The sequence below is a fragment of the Glycine max genome, chromosome 3 (assembly GCF_000004515.6).
Source record: "Glycine max cultivar Williams 82 chromosome 3, Glycine_max_v4.0, whole genome shotgun sequence".
Lineage (NCBI taxonomy): Eukaryota > Viridiplantae > Streptophyta > Magnoliopsida > Fabales > Fabaceae > Glycine > Glycine max.
In genome coordinates this window covers 45,201,726-45,226,391 of record NC_016090.4, presented here as the reverse complement: position 1 = coordinate 45,226,391, position 24,666 = coordinate 45,201,726, and the positions used below count along the sequence as shown (strand labels likewise).

The window sequence follows — 24,666 nt, the reverse complement described above, 5'->3', positions numbered from 1 at the left end:
TTCCTTGATATTAGAAGTAAAAATAAAGTATGTCAGGCTAGTCATTATTAGGTCTGAATCCAACTTTGATTAAAAATACATCATCTGAGCTTGACTTTTTTTACCTATCAAAGGTATTTTTTAAAGGCATGGCCTACAAGCTTGTATAAAGTCTTACTTTATGACAGTTTAACACTAGGTGAAGATAAGTATGTTAGACTTTATAGGAAATAAGTTGAAATTGTTGTAAAGGCCTCGATTTTATGTAGGCTAAGTGATAGGTTCTTGTTGAAGAATCTGGCTTATTTCCATCCTTACTTAATATTAGAATATCACAACTTTCCAAAATTATATTACAAAAATTAATCCTGAGAATAATATTTTTATAAGATAAAAAAAATAAAAAATGAACAGCAGGTGAGGAGAGGATAAAGGGATGCAAATAGAACCCCTTGGGTCATAGATTATAGGCCCAAACTATATTGCACAGTTAAGCCAATTTTAAAGTCCAGTAATTTCAATTCTGATACATTGGTCTAGATCGGGGTGAGGCAAGGGAAGCAAGGACGATGAGTATAGTATGAGTAATCAGATTCAGAGTGTATAGTGATTCTGATTCTTTCATTTTCCATAGATTAGCAAGCAATCGAGCGAGGGAGGGAGAGAGAGAGAGAGAGAGAGAATGGTTCGGGAAGTATCAGAGAGTTGCATTGATAGCTTATTGACGGAGATGGTGGCGTGCTATTGCAACCGATTCTACGCAAACAAGCCTGAACTCGCCGCACGCCGGATCGAGGCCATTGGATATCAGGTCGGTCACCAGCTCTCTGAAAGGTTGTTTCCAACCCCCTAATTTCGTCAGCGATATTTCGATCACTGTACCTTTTTTTTTATTCAATTCCTTTATGTAGATCTGTGCTGAAAAAACAACGATGTAGTTACAGTGGATTTAGATAGTTTGTGCAATTATACTAATAAGCCCCAAAATCAAACTAAAGCCAAATTAACTAAGATGTAATTACAGTGGATTTAGATAAACTTTAGGCTTATCTCGCATGCTTAGGGTTGTAATGCTTATGGCTGTCTGAGAGGAATTGTCATGAAATTTGAGTGAATTAGTAAAAATGTGGTTTGTTATTAGGTATACCATGGATCGGCCTCGGTTCACGGATCATCTGGAGGCCATCAAGTTCATCTGCAAGGATTTCTGGTCTGAGCTCTTTAAGAAGCAGATTGACAACTTGAAGACAAACCATAGGGTGAGTTCAGAGCTGATCCCTATAGGTGGTATATATATTTAATTATTTTTTTTATTATATAATATATAGTTTTTGATTGGGGTGTATTTGGTTATGTTTCAGGGTACATTTGTATTGCAAGATAATAAATTTCGCTGGCTTGCACGGATGTCAATTGATCCATCCACTGAAAATGTTAGTCCAGTTGAAGATATTACTTCACCTACAGCTGAAAGCAAGGCAGCACAAGCAATGAGCATGCATCTTTACTTCCCATGTGGGATCATTAGAGGAGCTCTTTCCAACTTGGGAATTCCTTGTGCAGTTTCTGCGGATATATCAAACCTTCCTGCATGTGTGTATCTCTCTCTCTCACACAATTTAGAGAAGACTTTTTAGGGATAGAGAAACCTTTTCATTATGAATGTTTTCTGGATGCACAAGTTATTTATCCTTCTGTAAGGTAAAGCCGTAATGATTATCCATAGTTCTCAATCGTGTGTAATCACAATTCTATAGTGATGCAGCTTCAAAGAAATTATTATTACAATATTTTAAACATATCTTTTTAGTTTATAAAGGACTTTTTTAAAAAAAAAAAAAAAAAGCTCAAACAAAGGGGGCTACATGTATTGAGTGTTACCCCTCATAAACAAAGGGGGCTACATGAACCTGTTTCTATGATTAGGACCTGCAAGTCACTAGGTCATAACCCTACAGCTTTACTGTTGTACCAAGGCACACCCTGCAGCTACAGCAAAAATCAAGTCTGAATTTTGTTGTCACTAGGTCATAACCCTACATCTTTACTGTTGTATCGAGGCTCACCCTCCAGCTACAGCAAAATCCAAGGTTTAACGTTTTAGTTTATTAAGGTCCTGATTGAGGATAATCATGTCATTTATTTTGAAATTATTGTGATCTGTAGACCTTTCTGTTGTGGAATACTTCAATTCCAATAGCCCCTGCAGTTATTGCTTCAGTTTAGGAAGTTTAATTTATGCATTTTTTTCAAGAAAAATTATGTTAATCTCTAGTTTTCTTAATCTGTGTTTGTTAATTTAGGACAATTTAAACAAGATTGTGTGTCCCCATACATGTAGAATACAAACATTTCAAGGTTAATTGTCTTTGTTTTCCATGTATGTAATAAAGTATCTCATTATCCAGCTCTGTATTTAGAAGCCTTGAACATGATATCACTGTTGCAGGTGGACTATCTTGGGATAATGATTAGGATTTAGCTTGATCTGAAATTTCAACGTCATTTCCTGTAATCAGTCTTAATCTGGGATAAATGATGATGCCATTGTCTTATAAATTAGGATTCTTTCACTCTAATTATTACAAACTATCATCATTGCAGCATGTAAATTCTTTTGTTTTGGTGTCATCTTTCTGTGAGTTGTGAACTAGTGAGCACTATGTGTGTTTGAAATAAAATGCACTAAAAGCTTAGAAATACTCTAGGTACTTAGGAAATAGTAGGTTTATGGATCACAAGTTTAGGAAGTTGCACTCAATTAACATCAGTCTAGGAGATAGTCTTACACCAAGTCTGTTTAGAACCTAAACCTATACACATGGATATCTTGCATAACATATGAAACACACTATCTTAAATAACAAGCATTCCCTAATTCTGTTTGTGTATAAAAAATTGTCTTCTTTGCCTGAGTTTCTCTGATCAATCTCCTTTTTTACATCATTGAGCAGGTTCATTTGTGGTCCGTATAAAAGCTTGAAGAGTTCATAGTTGTAATACTGATGATGGAAGGGGAAGCATTAATATTGTTCAAAACAATGCTTTGATGTCTGTGAGCTCTTTTGTCGTAAAATGCTCGAGTGGGGAATGTTTCTTTACGAGATATAAACTATTATATTAAATGTTATTGACTGGAATGTGTAGGAAGGGCTCCTGAGGTAGTATTTTGATAAGTGAGGATTTGGTTCTTTCAGGCGCAGATTCTATGGAGTACGATAACATCGAATTATTGGACTGTGGAAAGACGGAGAATTCCAATCATTGTAATATTGTTGCTCTTGTATGGAACCTTTTAAAACATGTACCACTTATTCGATTGCCAATTTGCAGGAGGCTGGCTTTTTTTATAAGACTGACTTAAATTTACATATTTAAATTATATTTTCTTCATATGGTATTCCGTTAAGAAGTTTTCGCTAGTAATCATTTAAGACAATAACTCGTAGGAAACACGTTTTTTTTTAAGAATCAAGTGTTCAAAAATGTTCTTTTTTTTTTTAAAAAAAAAAAGAAGATTTAGATGATAAAAATATTTTTTAAAAAAATTGAAAATGTTGAAAAAAATAAAATTATGCAAAATATATAATTGTCTAATAGTACTGACTTAAAAAATAAGTTAAAATATATTTTTTTATCCGTAAAATTGGTAAAATTCGAATTTTTAATTCTTGTAAAAATTCGTTCTCGTAAAAATCAATGCGTGATTTCTTGGTCCGGAGTTAGGTAGGGTTATATCTGAACACTAATATCTGTCCACTAAAAGTTTGTGTGGCTGGCAACTTTGTTCTCTCTTCCACGCAAATCCACGGTGACCACTAAAGGGATCTTGAGAACATTGTGTTCTTCCTCTGATCCACGTGTGAGGCAAGTGATTCATGTGAATCTCCAACTGTTCGCGGAACTCGGGGTTGGAAATGGGTTGGTCGTGGCCGGTTTCATCTAAGCGGTTGTAGACACTGATCCAGCGGTCGTAATTGTTGTAGCTGGTGGAGGCGCACGACGGCGAGGAACTCTCTCCGACGCCTTCCAAGTCCATTTGCCACGGCGCTGCGTTGGTTCTCCAAGCCCGCGACGAGGCCCTCATGGGCGTGTGCGATGCGTGGCACGTATTCTCCGACCCCACACATAAGGCCTGCTTCGACTGCAAGACCCAACTGGCCACCGCGACCACCACGATGTTATTTTGGACATTGTGGGTTTCTTCAAATCTGGGAACTTTTTTTAACCTGCAGAATGAGGGTTTCTTCAAATCTCTCTTTTTTTTTTTTATTCTACTTGGTCTCTGTTAAAAATTCAAGGGGGAATGATGGGTTTTAAATTTTTGGGTGCAGTTCTGTTCTTTGGGATTCAAATTGGTTCTCATGTTGATGTATTTGTGGCCAACTCATGATTGCTGCATATGCCAAATGTGGTGACTTGTGCTCAGTAGAGACGGTGTTTGATGAAATTATTTAGTATAGGGATTTTAGATTTGGAGTTGTGTCTGTTTGGCTGGAGTTGCAGTGGTTATGGTGTTTGAGGAGGTGCGGTGGTAACATGGTTGATGATTGTTGGGTTATGGTGTTTGAGGAGGTGCTCACAAATGACGAAAAATGATCTAAAAATTTTGTGAGTATTAAATTCTAATTTTATCAATTTTATATGAATGAAAAATATATTTTAATAAAAAAATATTAAAAAGTTGAAAACTATAAAAGTTCATAAGATAATGATGCTTAAAAAAGTTGAAAAGAATAAAATTTAAAAAATATGAAAAATAAAAAGAATAATGTTTTAAAAATATTAAAATGTTTGGAGCACAAAAAGTTTAAAAACGATCATGTTAAAAAAAAAGATTTAGAAGTGTAAAGGTAATGCTTAAGAATATTGCAAAATTTGAAAGGATTAGTTTTAAAAAAAAAAATATGAAAATTTAAAAAAGTAATGCCTTAAAAGTTTGAAAATGGTGGATGCAATTTTTTTTAAAATGATTGTTTAAAAAAAAGATTTACATGTATAAACTAATGTTTAAAAATATGTAAAAGTAAAAATGTAATGACTTAAAACAAATGAAAAGGTTAAAACAATAAAAATTTAAAAATATAATTGTTTGAAAATTTTTAAAATGTATAAAAGTAGTGTTTAAAATTATTGAAAATTTAAAAAAAAAGTTTAAATATATGAAAAACTAAAAGTGTAAAGTCTTGAAAAATATGAAAATGTTGAGAGCAATAAAATTTCATAAAATGTTAATGGTTAAGAGAAGATTCTCATATGTTTAAGAATATTGCAAATGCTAAAAGGAAAAAAAAAATATGAAAATAGTTCTTGCAAGGGTAATGTTCTTTTATAATCACTCCAAAATAGATTGTCTTTCTTTAGTCTTTGATTTATAGAAATGTAGGTATGTGGTCATAAAAAAAATAACGATTGCATCCGACACATTTTTTATAAATAAGGGACAAAAGGAAATTATTTATTTTTGAGGAACTAAAGACAAACATTAGCCTGTTTACAAGTATTAAGACATTATTTAATCCGTTCCCTTAAAAAATGACAATATTTAATCCAAAAAATTAATTATAGCAAAGCTTGTTATTTAGTGTGTATTCCAAATTTCCAATGCTTTGCTGGAGCTGTGTCAGCTATGGATAACGACTCACGTGAGGGACCTTGTTAATTATTTGCTTCTCTTGATCTCTTAAATAGTTTTTGGACTGTTTCTGTGAATCAAATGGGTAGTAACCAGGTGTGGAAACATTCTGTTATGGTTTGTGCTGCAATCACAACACACCAATATGTATCTGCTGAGCAGATTGTGAATGGCATGCATCAGGCAAAGGCAGAAGGAGCTGATATAGTGGAGCTTAGGCTTGACTGCATCACCAATTTCCACTCTCACCATGACCTCAAAATCATTCTCCAAAATAAGCCACTACCCGTGCTTATTGTTAACCGGTAATCCATATAACGTCAACAAACTTATCCTGTTATTCAATCTTACTCTTTGTATCTAATATGTTGGAGGGATCGTAAGTGTTACATCATTGGATCATGTTATGAATTGACAAGATTAAATTATGCAAGTCATTTAACTATTTTAAATAATTATGCTTTCATTTGATCAGGGCTTATCGAATAAGTACTTAATTAAGTTGTTTATAGAGATGCTCTCTAAAATCATTTGCATTCAATGTACTGTATTTGTTTTGTTTACTTTTTAAAAGACCAAAATGGGAAGGTGGTTTGTACGAGGGCGATGAGAACAAGCGGTTGGAAGCATTACAGCTTGCTGTGGAATTGAGTGCTGATTTCATAGACGTTGAGCTGAAGGTATAACTTCTTTAGCATTTGAAAATTTGTTTCTTTGGGAAAGTGTCACTTTGTTCATTGCATCCAATGTATAGTTTGTTTTATTTCCCTAATCTACCACTGAATGATGCTTTCTTAGAATGGCCATAATGTATACATATATTTTCTCCTTTACTTACATTGTATAGTTATTCAGGCAGCTTCTTGTCTTCCAACCTTGGTGGAACATATGAGAAATCATAATAGTCATGGCAAAATCATTGTTTCCTGCTATGTGGATGGCACCACCCCTCCGCATGAAGTACTACTTCAACTTGTTGAACTAATGCAAGCTACTGGAGCAGATATCATCAAACTTGTCACACTTGCAGCTGATATAACCGAAATTAAAAGAATTTTTAGCTTGTTTCTCTATTGCCAGGCATGGCTTTTTTTCTTTTTTCCTTTTTCAAGCTTACATCTGCTGAATAATCATATTTCCAATATAAATTGTACTATTGCAATAATAATTCAGGCACAAGTTATAGCCAAGAGGGGAAATCTTGTTTTCTTGGGTTTGATTCAGTAGGGAAATGTCAAATGATTTACAAAATGTTGGATTATTTCTAATGTACAAGGATGGAAATCTGACAAACACTTGCTTTCTGTTCAGATCTTTTTAATATATTGTTATATCAGAATTAATTTTCTCATTCTTTCTAATGTTTTCCTGCTCTGGTAACAATTTGCAGGTACCGTTGATTGCTTATTCTGTTGGAGAAAGAGGATTAATAAGCCAGCTTCTGAGTCCAAAATTTGGCGGGTTCTTTGTCTATGGATCATTGGCAGGAAATCCAATCCCTGGTTTGCCTTCTCTTGACAGTATCCAAGAAGCCTATAAATTGGAACATGTAAATGCAGATACTAAAGTTTTTGGGCTCATCTCAAAACCAGTTAGCCACAGCAGAGGCCCTATATTGCATAATCCTTCCTTCAAAGATGTAAACTATAATGGAATCTATGTCCCCATGTTTGTTGATGATCTTAAAAAGTTCTTTAGTACCTATCCAAGCCCTGATTTTAGTGGTTTTAGGTAGGTCACATGTTGTTATGAATCCACTTGCAAGTTGGAATCATATTTTCTCATTAACTATTTAATTTTGTGGTTTGCATGAATGATGGTGTTTTATTAGTTATCACTTCAACAATTAAGTTTTTGCATTTCTTTCTTATTTGGAAAATTCTCATCTACTTCTTTTGTACTGCAGTGTTGGGATTCCATATAAGGAAGAAGTGCTAAGGTTTTGCGATGAAGTCCATCCACTTGCTCAGGTTGGCTTATTCTTCCATGCAACATTTGCAAGTTTTTAGTAGTGGTTTTCTTTTTACCAACATCATGGCTCAATCTGTACTTCTATAATAGTTCTTCTTTCTGCTAAGATATAAATTGAAAAAGGTTGCCCTAAATCACTTTCTCTTTAGAGTTGTTCACGATATCTTTCTTTGATCATTTGAAATGAAACTGAATTCAGAAGTTGAACATCAGTCTGTCCAAAATAATTTCCAAGGGAAATTAATGCAGTAAGGCATGTAGTTGCTTGATGACAATAGTGATCTATTAAAATGAACTTAAGATGCGGTTGTTCTTCCAGGAAATGATTTTTAGTAATCAATTTGTTTCACTTCATGTTCCGCCAGTCTATAGGAGCAGTTAATACTATAATAAGGAGACCAAGAGATGGAAAACTTGTTGGTTATAATACAGATTGTGAGGCTGCAATTACTGCAATTGAGGATGCACTCATTGGTAATACTCCCTCACTGTTGTGCTTATTTTAATTCCCTTGAGCTTGCCAAAAAAATATATTTTTTAAACATCAACAACCTAAAAGTCAAAGCTATTACATGAATGCATAAAGGTGAAAAGTCAAACTCTTTATCATTTGGCCAAGGAGGTTGCGAAAAAACATTAACGACCAACTTTCTTAAAAGCTTGAATTGTTAGGGGCCTACCCAAGAGTGGTTTACATCTTTTAACAGTAATTACTGACTACTGAGCATGTTTCACTTTTTCTTGATACTGAAGGACTCCAACTTATCCTCTTTCTTGAACAAAAACAACAACAACAACGCCTTATCCCACTAGGTGGGGTCGGCTACATGGATCAACTTCCGCCATAATGTTCTATCAAGTACCATACTTCTATCCAAGTCATTAAGTTCGAGATCTTTTTTTATAACCTCTCTTATAGTCTTTTTGAGTCTTCCTCTGCCTCGAATTGTTTGCCTTCGCTCCATCTGGTCTACTCTCCTCACTACAGAGTCTACCGGTCTTCTCTCTACATGCCCAAACCACCTAAGTCTATTTTCCACCATCTTCTCTACAATAGGCGCTACTCCAACCCTCTCTCTAATAGCTTCGTTTCTAATGTATTTTTTGAAATTTCAATGTATTTTTTTTTTTTTTACAAAACTTGGATCTTTTCTTTCTTAAAACCAAAGGCACGCTGAAGCCTCACAATAGTGCAAGTGATCCCAACCAGGTTGGCACCCCACACGCTATCATTCATCTGCAGCACACCAAGAGATATAGATCTAGTTCCTTATGTCATTGCCATATCAAGTTCTCATTTTGAACAATGACATATGGATGTTTTCTAAAATTCTACAACTTACTCTTAGTGGAGACTATTTATGGTTGGAGAAAATTCCATGTCATTGTTTGATTTGAGAACTTGTTAACAAGGATATAAATAGCTTGATATAGGTTTTGTCCTATTTTTCTTTGATCAACTATGCCTTCTTTCTTTGCAATCTCAATTTACAATTGGTGTGATTCTTAATAATACTAATTAATTCCCATGAATTAATTGTCAGAGCATGGTTGCAATGATGGTGAAGCATCTTTAGGTTCACCCCTTGCTGGACGATTGTTTGTGCTAGTTGGTGCGGGAGGTGCAGGGAAAGCACTGGCATTTGGTGCTAAAAGCAGAGGAGCTCGTCTAGTCATCTTTGACATTGATTTTGGTATAAAACAAAGGCACATATGTTGTCTACTATAAAATTTAATTTTCCTTTGATTCTCTCTCGTGATAGAGTTGAAGTTTTACCAACATCAACATACCTGTCACACCTTCCAATTACTTTCCCCAAAAAGTGCCACAAAGGGTAGGTGGGGTGGGTGGAATTACAGAAACACCCTTAACTCAATCTGCATAACTTTGATCAATCAAGTTTAATACTACCTTTTTTTTTGTTACGTCAAGTTTAATACCTTGATGTAGCATATTATAGTTTTTCACGAATTTCACTGTTATACAAAAACTGCTCTATATCTAGAGATTATGTTGCATTGACATGTTTTCTTATTCTCTTGTGTTCAAAAAGATAGAGCAAAATCTCTTGCTTGTGCTGTATTTGGTGAAGCTCAGCCTTTCAAAGAGTTGGTCAACTTTCAGCCAGAGAAAGGGGCAATTCTTGCGAATGCAACACCTGTAGGAATGCATCCCAATACAGACAGAATTCCTGTGGCAGAGGTTCTACACCCTTTATTCAAGTAAAATAAGTACAAAATTTGGATCTAGTTCTTCGGATATTTTTAATGTTGTTCTCTATTTAAAATTGAAGTATCATCTTTAGTAATAATCTGTATAGTAAAAGTTTGTATTAAAGGTTAACATAAGTTATCCAAGTGAAACTTTAATTCTAATTAAAAGAAATGCACCACAGGCTTTTAAGGAATTCCATCTAAGTTTTGTCTATAAAAAATGTTTAATGTGAGTTTAATTATTAATGCTGATCTCTTCTTGAAGGCTACTTTGGAAGACTACCGGTTAGTCTTTGATGCTGTGTATACTCCAAGAAGAACCAGATTGTTGAACGAAGCGGATGCTGCAGGAGCAATAACTGTGGCTGGGGTAGAAATGTTCCTAAGGCAGGCCATTGGTCAGTTCAATCTTTTCACTGGCCTAGAAGGTACAATCTTCACTTTCTGCTTTCACCTTTCACCTTTGTATCATCAAACTTTTCTTTTAATTCTTCAAGTATATCATTTTTTAATTAATTCAGTTTGTATTAAGTTATTAATTTAGTGTGTGATTGGTTTCTTGTTTGGAAATTGATTATTGGTTCATAATTAATTTTAGATATATTTTCACATATTTGATTGTACATTAAAAAATGATTTAAAATTGATTTTAGATCAAAATAACTTTAAATAGTTTTTGTGTTAGATCTAAAATTTTACTCTTAATTTGATTTTATAATAAAAATATTCAAACATAAATCACATTATTTTAAAATTAATTTTATGAACGTGTATCCAAACACATTCAAGCACATAAAATGATGATGCAAACCAGTTGCTTTTAAAGGAACAAACACACAGTTATTCTGCAAAAAGACTAAATTAATAAGAGATAAATCTTCAGTGGCCAAAATAACATACTAATTTTAAAACCTACAAAGGCACCAAAAACAAGTTATTGTTTAAACGTTAACGTACTTATGCAGTTATATGCTTAACTGCGAAAGTTATATGCCAAGACTAAAAGCTATGAGAAAATAAATACACCTTGTTTTTCTTGGTTACTCAAAAAAATAAAAAATCGGTGTATTGGTTACCCTGCAACAATTCAATTAAGTTGCCTTACTCCAGTTTCCTTTCTGTGCAGCACCTGAAGAATTTATGCGGGAAATTGTTTTATCCAAATTTTGAAGGCGCCGCTTTCATAAATTGATCCTACAACTTGAAGGAGGCTGCATGCCTGCACCTATCAAGAAATTCTTGTATCACATTGCATAACATTTTTCTTTAAAAAAAATCCCTTATTTTTAGTTGGGACGACAACTATAATGCAACATAATAAATTGAAATAATAGGCAAAATAGCAAAAGTTGTTGTGGGCGCAGCTGAAAGACATGGTTCAACTTAATTTGTGGTTTTAGGAATAAAAATGTTGTGATTCTCTGAAGAAGAAAAAAATGTTGTCATAGCTTCATAGGTAATATTAACTTGGGCCTTACACAAAAAAATGTTGTTATATGGTTGTTGTGTGTGCCATTCACATTTTTTTCTATTTATGATCTACAATTATTTTGTTTTTTTTTATGATTTTATCTAAAATTTATAATATATATAAATTGTTTTTTTATAATTTTATCTATAATTTACAATAATATTTATATTTCAAGTGCTACCACAAACCACGCCACTATTTTATTTCAACCTCCCACTTAAGTTATTTCCCGCTTACTATATTCTCGATAAATAAATAAAACTAAATTATTCACATGATCTCTTAACTTTATTTTAAGCTATAATTTGATCATTTATTTATTAAAATTTTTAAAATGATCCCTTAAATAATATCTTTTACAACATTCATTATTTTCGAAATACTTCTTATTTTCAATTTTGGGACATAATTTTAATTTTTTTAATGATTCAAGACGTGGAATCTATTCCTTTAGATTCACCGACATGAAAATTATAAAACTTAATTAATGTTCTGACAAAATTAAATATTATGATCAAATTTTTGCTTGATTTTTAGAGATTTCTCGTGTGCTTCTGAAACACATTTTTCATGCAACTTTTACTTTGTGTGTGTCCCTTTATGTAGGTTAGTTTAATAGGATAAGTTTAATGTCTTGAATCAATCAAAAAAGATTTGAAATTGTACCTCAATAAAAAAATTTATTAGTGTTATCATAAGAGATCATCTTACAACTTTTAATATATAAGAAACCAAATTACAACCTAAAATAAAATTTAAAAGATCACGTGAGTAAATTAGTCAATAAAAAATATGGGAAGAATTTTATTATTAATAAAAAACATTGTACCAAGTGTATATACAAATATTATCATATAATCTCCTTTAGTGTAACACATACATATTAAAAATAAAATGAAATAACTCAATAACCATATAACTTGTATATAATGTATAAAATAATTATATATCAAATGGTGTATTACATCAGGCAAAGGGTGATTTGGAGATATAAGCAATTTACTAGGTTATTCCCAAAATATTTGTTTGTAGTTTTGAAAGCTATCTCAGTAGTTAAAATGACACTTGTTAGCTCAACCAATATAGAGTTATTTATGCTTAAATTTTGAGAAAAACACCCTAGAAATAGTGTCGAATTATCTCTAAATATCCCATCTCAATTTGCAATGTCATGATTGCCCTTAGTCGAGTCATCTGTGTTGCATTTAACTCATTCTCTTAATGGCTTCTTCTAGAAGACAAAAAATATATGCTCCACTCTTCTAGGATGACCTGAAATTCCAAGTTGTTTCCTAATAATAAACTAAAAAATTGAGGAATTCATGCAAGCTAAAGAGGTGTTGCTTGATATTCTAGTCTTACCAAAGATCATGACTATAGCAGATAGGACACGAATCACTTTGGATTGGATTGGATTGGATTGGATTAGATTAGATTGATTTTTAAAATCAAACTTGAGATTCAATCCAATAAAATATTTTTTTACAACCTTTTTATCTGTTTGGTTTTTATTTATTTATTTTTGGATTTTTTATTTTTATTTTTTGTATTGTATTGATTTATGAATATCCCTTATTAAACCTTGAACCAATGTTTTGGTTGGTTCAATGACCAATTTAGTTTTAAAAACATTTGTTTCACCTCATCTCACATGAGGTTGAACAAAAGTCAAGCAAAGCTTACTAATTCGGTTGATTCAACCTAACTCAAAAAGAACAAAATTAGTTTGAGCAAGTTCACATATCAATTTATATTGTTAAATAGCTAACTTGAACTGATCAATTTAGGTGATGTGTTCAACAATTCAAACCCAAGACCCAACTTGATTTGGTAACACTTTATGTTCCATTACTTTAGTCTTTATCATTCTTCACATGCTTGTCATCCACCACCATGACTAAGCCATAAGTGTCATGTCTCCTTTGCATTAGTCTAATGTCATCAAATTGATCTCAACAAATGAAAGATTAAAAAATATAATTCATAAAAAAATTACATGTGGTTGTCCAAATCATACTACTTGGTGATGTGGCAAGTCACTAAGCCACCAATGTGACATTTACATCATTAGTTAACATTGTTACTTGACAATAAAAACTAAATTTGCTAGAAAAAATACAAGGACCAAAAATGCTAAAAAAGTAGACTAAAACTCAAATTCACAAAAAAAATTAAGGACCAAAAACATAATTAACTCTTAAAATTAAACTTAAGCATATATTTTTTGTTGGATTTATGCATAAAAATAATTTATAATTTAAATTATCTTGTAACTATCAATATGCCAAAAAAAATATTGAGCTCCAATTTTTTACCCAATAATGAAAGGGCAACATACCCTTTTGTTTGAACATGTCTTTGTCTTCATTTCATGCGTCATTTGCAAGTCAACACTTTACATGTCTTTATTTTCTTCCCTTTCAAAATCAAAGTAGCATGCATCTTTTTCACACAAAGTTTGATTCTTATTTTCTATCTCTAGCCACATGATTTTATCTCAACATGCATGTAGATATCATTCCTTGAGTTACGCATGATTTTCATTTTGTGTCTCCCATCAAATGCATCTCTATCTTCAAGCTATGATCTCCAACCACCACTTTCCATAATAAATTTGCTCATATAAGCATGAGGTTTGGTTTCTATTGGTTATTTGGTATATCCCAAAGAAGATAATGAGTCTATGGGAACTTTAAGAAAACCACACAATTCTCTGGCTTTTTATCCAACTTCAAGTAAGAAGTTTAATCAACAAAAATTTATAGGAATGATACAACACTAATGATCGTATTTTGTTCATGAAAAGGACAAAGGGGAGCAATAATTGGATACTAGAGTATGAGCACTTGATTAAATGTTTATAGGCAAACCCAAAAAATTGGAGTGTTGATCGAAGGTTTTTAAAGTGTTGAATTCATCTATTCATAACTTGAATATCAAGCCCACATCGGTAGCGTGTTGAACAACCTTAGAATACTCGTGGTATAAAAGAAAATGATCTTTTACAAATTTATATCAATGGAGGAATTGCATGAAAAATATGTGTTTAAGGTGTGGAGTTGGGTTAAGGCAAAGGAAAAGACAACAATATTTTTCATTTCATGATTGGATCGTGAATCCAATGTTGTGTATAGTGTTTATTTTCTAATTCAAGCAACATTCTTTTCTCGGGTGGAGTTGGGTGAACTCCCCCTTCGATGAGAATGTTTCTTTTCTTTTTTGACATTAACTAATGCAATACTAATGTTTGTAGGGGGTGATACTTGTATATGCTTATGCAGGGCCTATTAGAAAGTTAGATACAACCTCATTCACTACTTGTGAGGATTGTAGTCATATGTTGTAATTACTATAACCATTAATATAATGCACTCTTTTTTGGCCTTGCAAAAAAAAAAAGTACGAAAATGTGATATGAAAGCATAGACCTATGTGAAAAGTTTTTTTATTTATTTATAACAAACCAATTTAATTTAGTGAATCATTGGTTTACATGATTTAAGATCGTTTTTACTGGTTTGAGGCCAATTTTTTTGTGAACAATTTTATAAGATTTTTTAATCGAATGACCAATTGGTTTCGGGTCTAATTGGTTGAAATGACCAATATAGTTTTAATTAGCACGAGATTAAAACAAAAAAGGTTTTGTATGCATTATTTGTCACCATAAAGGATGAGTTATGCTCGCTAAAAAATGAGACATAATAGTAAGCCAATATTTCCCCAAAGTAAAGTCCATTTGCAATGAAATTGCAATATTGGACTTGAAAAGAAAAAATCAATGATACAATTATAGTTGTCAAAACAAGTCAATCTTATGGACAACACTTTCTAATTTCACAATTCATATTTGAACAAATTGATTTCAAATAGTTGTGTTGTTTTTAACTTTCAATAATAAAGATGTCATACTGTGTGCAGCAAACCATGAAAATGTTTCAACTGTAAAACAAAAATGTGGAATCACATCACTCTGTGATTGCGAACGACACAACAGGAAATCATAGTAGAAAATCACACAGGAGTTACTATTGTATGAAATAGAAACAGAAAAGGCACAATCAAAGTATTTGATGTTAACAAATGTGGAGACAAAAACGTATAATCAGTTGAACCATCAAGTCAACATTGACCTTTTACTGGTTTAATACCGAGTTAACTACTTCACATTAGGTTAAATGCGTTAACGATCCAAATCTTAAATCAAGTCAACCATGGTTCTAATTTTTTATCCAAACGATTGAATATTGGGAGTTCAATTTGATTTTTATAACACTAGAATTCACTTTTGGAAAGTTAGATTAAGAAATATACATAAAGCAATCGAAGGGTATTGAACACAAAACTCACCCAAGTTATGTGTGCATGTTAAAGAAAGTATTGCATGAGTTGAAGCAAAAACTAAGAGCATGATATGATAAAAACTATTGAGTTCTTTGTACAAAATGGATATCTAGTGACACTAACAGACTCAAGTTTGTTCGTAAAAATTGAGATGGTAAGTTAGCTATGATGTTAGTATGTGCAAATGATCTGATTATCGCAAGAAAAAATTACACATATGCTACTTTGAGTAATTAAAATCGCTTCGGGTAACATATTTTGCAAATAAGATAATGTCATGGTGTCATTCCCAACCTAATCAAGAATGCCACAACCTTCAAGTTCCATATTGAATAAATCAAACTTTCAACCTCCCTTTTTCCTATATAAAATGTTGTCATTTATATGTTTTAGCATACAAAGGAATACAAGATACTCGAGCTCAAAATAAAGCTTATGTTGTCTTACTTTAAAAAAATAACAAATTTTAAGGGATAATCTAAGTCCACACAAGGATTGGCATGTGGAAATTTGTCACCCTTAAGGTAAGTTTTTCTAATTTTCCTTTTTATTATTTTTTCTTTTAGTGCTTGTAAGTTATTTATTATCCTATTTTTTTTTAATTTAAATGATGTAAATTAATATTTTTCTATTATAAATTAATTTCTTGAAAATGAGGAGATGTAAGAGGAAATAAAAGTTATTTTTTGTTTTTACTGTAAGTTGAAAAAATAATACATTTTTTTAAAAATTAACACCACTAACACAATCAATAAATTTTCTTAATTCATATGAATAATTTATGCGAGTCTTATACAAAAGGGCAAAAACAGAAGGAAAAAACTATGGACAACAAAGATGATTTTAGTTGCCAAAGGGAAGAGATGTTTGAGGAAAAAAAGGAAGAATATTTTCGTCACTTAACTTTCATCTATCAAATATTCATAACATAGGTTGAGAATTTTGATAAAAAAAAATGGATAAAAATATGGGAAGTTGGGATTAACTTCAAATAATTAGGGTTGGATTAATTAGCACGATATTGTTGGGAAATCAGATGACCCACCCGATTGGGGAATTAGCATGGAACAATGAAAAAAAAAACCTTGGATTTGTGTGTATGGACTGAGAAGTAGGCGTACGTGAATTTATGCAAGGCAAAAGAAAAAGGGAAGAAGAAGAAAATGAAGAGGGAGTTGGATTAGTAGGGAAGCTAAATTTTTGGTTTGGTTTTTTAAAAATAATGAAAAACATTGATAACAACCATGGTTATCAAACTGGATCGGACCACCGTAAGAATTAGTCATGAATCGCTGAAACCGCTAAAAACCAGCGGTTGGAAGGGTTTAACCGGTTTAGTAGAATCTCTAATTTTTCATTATTTTTTTTAACAAAAATTGGTTAAATGATGTTGTTTTAGCTTTCTTTTTTCCCTTTTACTTTGTCGCAGTCACACACATACAGGGATTACTAGTTATATCAATTACGTTTAGTTGTAGTTGATTTTTTAAGAGACGTGTAGTTGCTAATGAATTCTATTTGTTGTTGTTGAACTTAAAAATATTTTGATGTATTAGATTTGTTTTTATATATAACTTATTTTTGTTATGTTATGATTTTATGACACTTTTAAGTGATGTTTATTTTTTAAATTATAAACTTATGCATATGTTATTTTTTGTTTAATATTGTTTAGTATATTATATTAAAAAGTAAAAAAGAATATTTTATTGAACCAGTTGAATCCCAAACCAGTGTCTTCATCGGTTAAGTGACTGATTTGGTCTAGTTTTGAGAACATTGATAACAACACATCCTATGATAGTAGAGTTCTTCAAATAGCTAACATTCACTGACCGATTTCATTGCATCAGAACTTTAGGCTAATTTATTTAAAGTTATTTGTATAAAATAATGTTTATTTTAATAAATAAACAACTTTCTGTTTTCTTAGTTATTTGTCTAAATTGCTTATGTTTAAAAATAATAATTTTCTACTTATTTTAAAAAATAAATCCTATATGCTTCTTAAAAAAATCTCATAAAAAGTGCTTATTTCAATGTTTTTTTTCAGTTCAAACATATGCTTCTTAGGCATTATTTTTCACGCTTCATTGATGTTGTTTTGTTTTGGCAACCATTAGTGTTTTTGGATAACTACCAATCCTAAAAGCTAAAAGCCATCTCAGGATGTTCTTGAAAATTAAAAACTCACCAATCAATCGACAATGAAGATGAACATGTGGATTGATGAATAAATTTTAATTCGAGTTTTTCTATTATTTCCATCTTTAACCAATGAAGATACTAAAGCTATTATACTAACAAGATTCTGTTACCGATAACATTTGATTTGTGAAAAATTAAACTAGTTGTATTCACCTCCAAGCTCAACAACAACAAATAAGAACCATTATTCTTCACGGTTAAATGTTTCCGCAGCAAAATTTTTGTGCAAACGATGCTACTTTTTAATCCGTCCCCATGCAGTAGACAAGGGGAATTTAGATAGAAAAATTCATTAAAATGTATGTGAATGGCACATGACCTCCTGGGATTAACAGAACACTATCATAGGATTAGAGCGTGACAGTCTAATGAATTTTGAACATTTAAGGTGTTTTATGTGGGTTTTAAGGAGGAAAGTTAGACAAAATTTGTGAAAAACACATGGGATGAGTGTAATTTAAGCGTAGATGATAGTATTATATATATATATATATATATATATATATATATATATATATATATATATATATATATATATATATATATATATACACGTTAATTACATATTTGAATATTAATTATCTTAATTACTATTTTAATATGTCAATGACTTAAATCAATTAATATATCATTGTAGATTTGAGCAAATAAATCATATCAATATTTTTTTAAAGTAAATGAGTTTGTCCTTAATACTATTTAAAAAAATATTAAATTAGAAGATATATTATTATAAGTGAGTATAAAAGATTTTTTTTTAAATCAGGGTTTCTACTAAAATGTTTGGTATAAAATGAATTTTTTTAAAAAAATATTAAATGAGTTTGTCCATGATTGAATTTTACGTTTCCAAATTTTTAATTGTTTTTATTTCGTCCTTCATATTAATCATGATTGATTTTAACAAAAAAATAAATATGAATTTATTTTGATTAATGATAATTTTAATTTTGTATTGAATTTTATTTAATTATTTTAATGGAAAAAATTAATTATGAATAAACTAAGTGTTGTATATAATAATAATTCCGGTCAACTGAAGCCGACCCAAATGTTTTGTAAAAGTTAATTTGAGGGGCTTCCTTCAATCAAGCATCCCTTCCATCAAAATTTCTCTATTCACTTCACTCCACACTCTCAATTTTTGGCTTCCCGCTTTCTTCTCTCTCTCTTTACAACAGGGAGGGAGTGTGTGTGTACGCCCAACCCTTTCAAACACAACACCCTACCCTCTGCTTCGTTCCCATGTCGTAGTCGCCGTGCAAGTAAGTTCCCTCAACGATTTTTTCGATCTGGCTCTTCCTTAGGGTTTTAGTTGAAACGAAACTCTTTGCTATGCTCCTTTTCTCTCTATTTCGATCGCTCTTTTCTAAACTTAGGGTTTAGGTCATGCTGTTTCTCACCTTCCCTACTTCCATTTCCTGTCCAGTCCTGACATTTTTGTTATATTTTTATTTCACTTTTCACATCTGATCTGTTTCTCTCTATATTTTACGGAAACACATTTTTTCTCTCTTAGGTCTTGAATGGATAATCTCCTCGATTATTGCTTATGGAGGAAGAAAATAAGAAGGAAAAATGAATTACACTTTTCCCATAAACTCAAACTAGCTTATGCTTAACTTTGTAAAAGCTCTGTCATTTAGTTTCTTCAAAAGCTGATTTTAACTTATGCATAAGTTAATTTTAGCTTATGGAAGAAGAAGGTTAAGGATCTATTTGGATAGACTTCTCCATTCACACTTATTGGAGGAGAAAATAAGAAGTAAAAATGAAATAAGTTTTTTCATAGTTATAATTGGCTTATGCATAAGTTAGTTTGTAGAAATTTTCTCAAATAGCTTCTCAAAAAGTTGATTTTTAACTTTTATGAAAGTTATTTTTTTTGCTTATGGAGAAGCTTATTTTATTTTTCCTTCTTATTTTATTCTCAGTGTTTATGGAGAAATTTATTCAAAAAGGCCCTAACTCATTTTTCCTTCCTATTTTATCTTCTTCTATAAGTGCTTATTGAGAAGTTTATCCAAAACAGGCATTACTTTTGTGGAACTTTGTGAATTTTGTAGTATTAGAGTTGAAATGAAAATTTAATGCTTCCTGGATTTACTTTTTTAAGAGTACATCAACACAATTTACTGGTTCCAGAGATAAATAGTTACCTGAACATGTCAAGCATGTCTATATTTACTTATGCAAGTGATATATGAAGTTCTTGTTAAGTGGTTCATTGGTGGTTCGGCTTGTGTTGATCAGGTGAAAATGTTGCACTGCCTTTGGGTGGTGGACTTCTGAATAGGCAGGAGTTGTTTCCCTGTCTATGTATTGTCACGAGATTGAGAGATCTGCTGTGATTAGGTTTTGATTTCAACTCACTGATGGAGTGCAACAAGGATGAGGCTATAAGGGCTAGGCAGATTGCTGAAAATAAGATGCAAGCTGGTGACTTTGAAGGGGGGCTGAAATTTGCTACGAAAGCCCAAAGGCTGTTTCCTGAGATTCAGAACATTCTTCAGATCCTTGCTGTTTGTGAGGTTCACTGTGCTGCACAGAAGAAACACTCTGGGTCTGACATGGACTGGTATGGAATTCTTAAGATTGAAAAGTCCGCCGATGAAGCAACCATAAAGAAACAGTATAGGAAGCTTGCACTGCTACTTCATCCTGACAAAAATAAATCTGATGGTGCAGAGGCTGCTTTCAAGTTGATTGGTGAAGCTAACAGAGTGTTGAGTGACCAAACAAAGCGTGCTTTGTATGACTTAAAGTTTGGAGTTCCTGTGGGAAATACAGCAGCTAAGGTTCCACCTCGTCACCCAAATGGAAATGCTTCCGGGATGGGATGTGATGGCACTGCAAGAAATTATCAGAACAGTTTTTCTTCACAATACCAAGCTTGGAATTCATATCATCGGACTGATAATCAGACATTCTGGACATGTTGCCCTCATTGTAATACTAGATATCAATATGTCATAACCATTTTAAATCATACCATACGCTGTCAACATTGTTCTAAATCCTTTACAGCTCATGATATGGGGAACCACAACGTGTCACCAGGATATTGGTCACCATTTAATAACCAGAAAGAGCCTCCAAAACATGCATCGTCAAAAGAAGCTTCAAAAAGCAATGGTGGAAAGTCTTCTGGTAGAGAACAGGAGGGTGTATCCATGTCAAAATGCTCTGCTGGTATTGGTACCCATTCTAAAGTTGCAAAGAGAAGAGATAGTCATGCGGCTGCAGGAGTGACAAAGGCTGGTGTTGGGATGTCCAATCCCACTAATACCAAAGCCAAGGAATCGCAAGCCTCAACAAAGGTTGGACATAAGAGAGCAAGGCAGTCAACATCAGATGATGATAACAAAGCTGCAAATGGTAAAGGCGTGAAAGATGCTAAGGTTCAAAAAAATAGGGTTGATCCTAATAGGAGATCTTCAAGGAAAAAACAGCATGTTTCGTACACAGAAAATGATAAAGATGGTGATTTTGGGAATTCTTCCAAAAGGCCAAGGCACCATGAATCCAGTAACAACAATCCAGCCTCTTTTACTGACGGTGTGGGTGGTCAGAATGGAAAGATAAGAAATAAAGCAAGTGCACCGCCTGAAGAAACTGTTTTAAGGAATAAGACCAAAGTTGAGCAGACAAATGTGCTAAGAAAGGAGGCATCCAACTCAGATCTTAATGATAGAAAGTCAAAAGCTGACAATTGTTCTCCACTGAAGTCAAATTTACCTCCCAGTTCAGAGATTTGCTGTCCTGATCCAGACTTCAGTGATTTTGAGAGAGATAAGGCAGAGGGTTGTTTTGCTGTTAATCAATTATGGGCCATTTTTGATAATACTGATAGTATGCCAAGATTCTATGCTCTCGTCAAGAAAGTGTACTTCCCTTTCAAGTTGCGGATTACTTGGCTGGAACCTGACTCAGATGACCAAGGTGAGATTGACTGGCATGAAGCAGGCTTGCCTGTTGCTTGTGGTAAGTTCAAACTTGGTCAGTCTCAGAGAACTTCAGACCGCTTTATGTTCTCTCATCAGGTGCATTGCATAAAAGGAAGTGACAGTGGTACTTATCTGGTATATCCAAAGAAGGGAGAAACTTGGGCAATTTTCAGACATTGGGATCTTGGATGGAGTTCTGATCCAGAAAAGCATTCGGAGTATCAATTTGAATATGTGGAAGTTCTATCTGATTTTGATGAAAATGCCGGCATTAAAGTTGCTTATCTTAGCAAACTGAAAGGGTTTGTTAGTCTCTTCCAGCGAACTGTGCTAAACAGAATTAGCTTATTTTGTATTTTACCTAATGAGCTTTATAAGTTCTCTCACCGGATTCCTTCATATAAGATGACAGGTGCTGAAAGGCAAGATGTTCCAAGAGGATCTTTTGAACTTGATCCTGCTGGTCTGCCTAATAGTCTTTCTGAAGTTGGTGATCCTGGTGTTGTGAAGATGGATGGAGTCAATTGTTCGCACCATGAATACTCGAAGTGTAAAGTTGAAGAGGCAATGTCTAATGATAGTATTCACAAAGCAAAGTTGCGAGAGAGTATTGGTTCTGAAAGAGTAGCACAAATCCTCAGAAGATCACCAAGGTCAAGTCAAAAAAGTATGGACAATGGTCAAGCAAACACTAGTCAATATACAGTCAGAAAGGATGACATAAACATTGGCCACAGGGATGACAGTCCACCAGAGGGAAACACTGCTGCATTTCAGACTATTAAGAGGAAGGTCAAGACACCTCAGAAACATGAGAAAAATAATTATGAAGGAGAGGCATTGAAAGCCCGAAAGTCACCTAGAGATTTAAGCAAGAAAAATGCTCAAGGAGATGCAGGTGAATGGACAGCAGGCAAGAAGACTGATAACCATTCAAGCAACAGCAAAAATGTGAAGGTCAGCAATATTCCTCAGTCAGTGGGAGCATCATGTTATGGCTTTAAGAAGGAAAAATCTGAAGAGATGTTTCAGTGTGGTCAGATATGGGCAATATATGGTGATAGGGATCATATGCCTGATACTTATGCTCAAATTAGGATGATTGAATGCACTCCTAATTTTAGATTGCAGGTGTACATGCTTGAACCCTGCCCACCACCAAATGACTTAAAAAGAACAATATCTTGTGGCACCTTTTCAGTTAAAGAAGCCAAATTACGGATGCTTTCTCTCTCTGCATTCTCTCATCAATTAAAAGCTGAACTTGTGGCAAATAATAGATATGAAATTTATCCTAGAAAATGTGAGATTTGGGCTCTATACAAGGACCAGAACTATGAACTGACTTCTTCAAATCAGGGCAGAGGTGAATGTCATATAGTAGAAGTATTAGCTGATAGTTACCAGAGTATCCAAGTTGTTGTTCTAGTGCCGCATGGCAACTCTGGGACAATTTTCAAGGCTCCTAGAATCCAGAGATCTAAAACTGGTGTAATTGAAATATTAAGAAAAGAGGTTGGCAGATTTTCACATCAGATTCCTGCTTTTCAGCACAGCGACAATGTTCATCTCAGAGGGTGTTGGGAGCTTGATCCTTCATCAGTTCCTGGTTCTTTCATACCAATAGACTGAAGTATAGCATTTTTAGACCCCCTTGTCCTCTTAGTTCGTGGTAGTGAACCTATGTTTTCTTATATGATTTAACCAGCTATTCTGTGAAGCAGCAATGTATGGAAATATGTTCAAGAGATTTCCTCAATCATTCTATGTTTCTTGATCAGTTATCACATTCTGGCTATATTTTTTTTCTCTCTCATTGGGGCGTGCTGATACGCAGGACGCCTTATCTTGTGTTGGGACTTGGGCATTCCTTAACTGTGTCTATGATCCTGTTTGCTAGGATGTCCCGAGTTCACCTCAATTTGGTAATTTTACTATGCCCACTCAGCCAGAAGAAAAAAAGTGATAGGACATCATAATTTGGTAATTCTATATCGTTACCTGCGATGCTTGGCCAACTGTTCTTAGCAGCTTGTTACCGGGAACAACATTGTCTGCTTTATTGGGCACTTGGGGGCAAGGTAATGCATGTTACAATTGAAGGTTAAATTTTAAAATAAGGATAAGCAAACTAGATAATCAAAAGACATAATTTTTAATTATTATAATTAAAAAAAAGATATACAATTATTTGAAAGAAGATAAAACAAAATTTAAGTCATTTTAAAGTAAATATGTTTTTTTAGTTTCGATTATTGGTATAATTCAAGTCAAGACGTGTGTTGACTACTATTGCAGGTTAGTAGAAGGCAATGTATTGAACAGTGGCCAGTAATATGTAACTATGTTCAAAAACAATTTCTACGTTTAATCAACGTACAATTGTTTTTACTAAACATGTTGACAGTTGACTGGTTTGAAAATTTCCTAGAAGAAAATAATAAATTTATTGCGTCATCCGCATCACATCATCTACACCATCTCAGCATAGCGAGTTCGTTGTTTCAGTTTTTGCCTTGACTTTGTTGGGTGGAATACATTGCTTTTGATATAGTTTGTGCTTGAATGGCTTTAGCATCGTGTTCGGTCAAAGTACCTTTCTTTTTATCATTATTGAATTTTTTTTTTTTTTTGCTGAAAGCAACTCCTCTCCCCACAAATACAAATGTTGCTCTCTCCACAAATGTTCGTTTGTGAGTAATTTTTATGATTATTGATGATTGATGATAACAAATAGCTAAGCAACGAAGCTTATATAAATAAGTAACTACGTCACCCGCGTTGCATCAACTGTACCATCTCAGCATAGAGTGGATTCTTTTTGCCTCCACTTTGTTTTTGGTAGAAATACTTTGATATAATTGTGTATATGGCATTGGAAAATAATTTTTATCCTC

General features: G+C 33.0%; 3 protein-coding genes across 14 annotated transcripts; all 3 read left to right on the top strand.

The window, feature by feature from the left end:
* Positions 1-494: 494 nt before the first annotated feature.
* LOC100783297 (trafficking protein particle complex subunit 6B) lies at positions 495-3,329 on the top strand. Of its 2 annotated transcripts, none has more exons than XM_003521680.4 (4): positions 495-813; positions 1,121-1,238; positions 1,341-1,572; positions 2,934-3,329. In XM_003521680.4, exons 1-4 carry the CDS (start codon positions 662-664, stop codon positions 2,960-2,962), a joined length of 531 nt encoding a protein of 176 aa, XP_003521728.1. In that variant the 5' UTR covers positions 495-661; the 3' UTR covers positions 2,963-3,329. The 2 variants fall into 2 exon arrangements, 1 of the variants encoding a protein (XP_003521728.1); XR_001387610.3 differs by having other exon boundaries at positions 501-813; positions 1,341-1,680.
* A 373-nt stretch (positions 3,330-3,702) lies between these two features.
* On the top strand, positions 3,703-11,236 carry LOC100788604 (bifunctional 3-dehydroquinate dehydratase/shikimate dehydrogenase, chloroplastic). 11 transcript variants are annotated; one of them, XM_014774008.3, is made up of 12 exons: positions 3,712-4,174; positions 4,314-4,590; positions 5,671-5,919; positions 6,189-6,294; positions 6,470-6,694; positions 7,005-7,345; positions 7,521-7,584; positions 7,951-8,059; positions 9,130-9,279; positions 9,640-9,788; positions 10,065-10,227; positions 10,926-11,236. In XM_014774008.3, exons 2-12 carry the CDS (start codon positions 4,526-4,528, stop codon positions 10,967-10,969), a joined length of 1,665 nt encoding a protein of 554 aa, XP_014629494.1. In that variant the 5' UTR covers positions 3,712-4,174; positions 4,314-4,525; the 3' UTR covers positions 10,970-11,236. The 11 variants fall into 11 exon arrangements, 8 of the variants coding, with proteins under 8 accessions (XP_040870160.1, XP_014629495.1, XP_040870159.1 ...); XM_014774007.3 differs by having other exon boundaries at positions 3,712-4,221; XM_014774006.3 differs by having other exon boundaries at positions 3,712-4,590.
* A 7,630-nt stretch (positions 11,237-18,866) lies between these two features.
* Positions 18,867-23,531, top strand: LOC100782762 (uncharacterized). The gene is made up of 2 exons (XM_006577202.4): positions 18,867-19,087; positions 20,076-23,531. The coding sequence occupies exon 2, from the start codon at positions 20,198-20,200 to the stop codon at positions 23,399-23,401; it is 3,204 nt and encodes a 1,067-aa protein (XP_006577265.1). The 5' UTR covers positions 18,867-19,087; positions 20,076-20,197; the 3' UTR covers positions 23,402-23,531.
* The last annotated feature ends 1,135 nt before the right edge of the window (positions 23,532-24,666 follow it).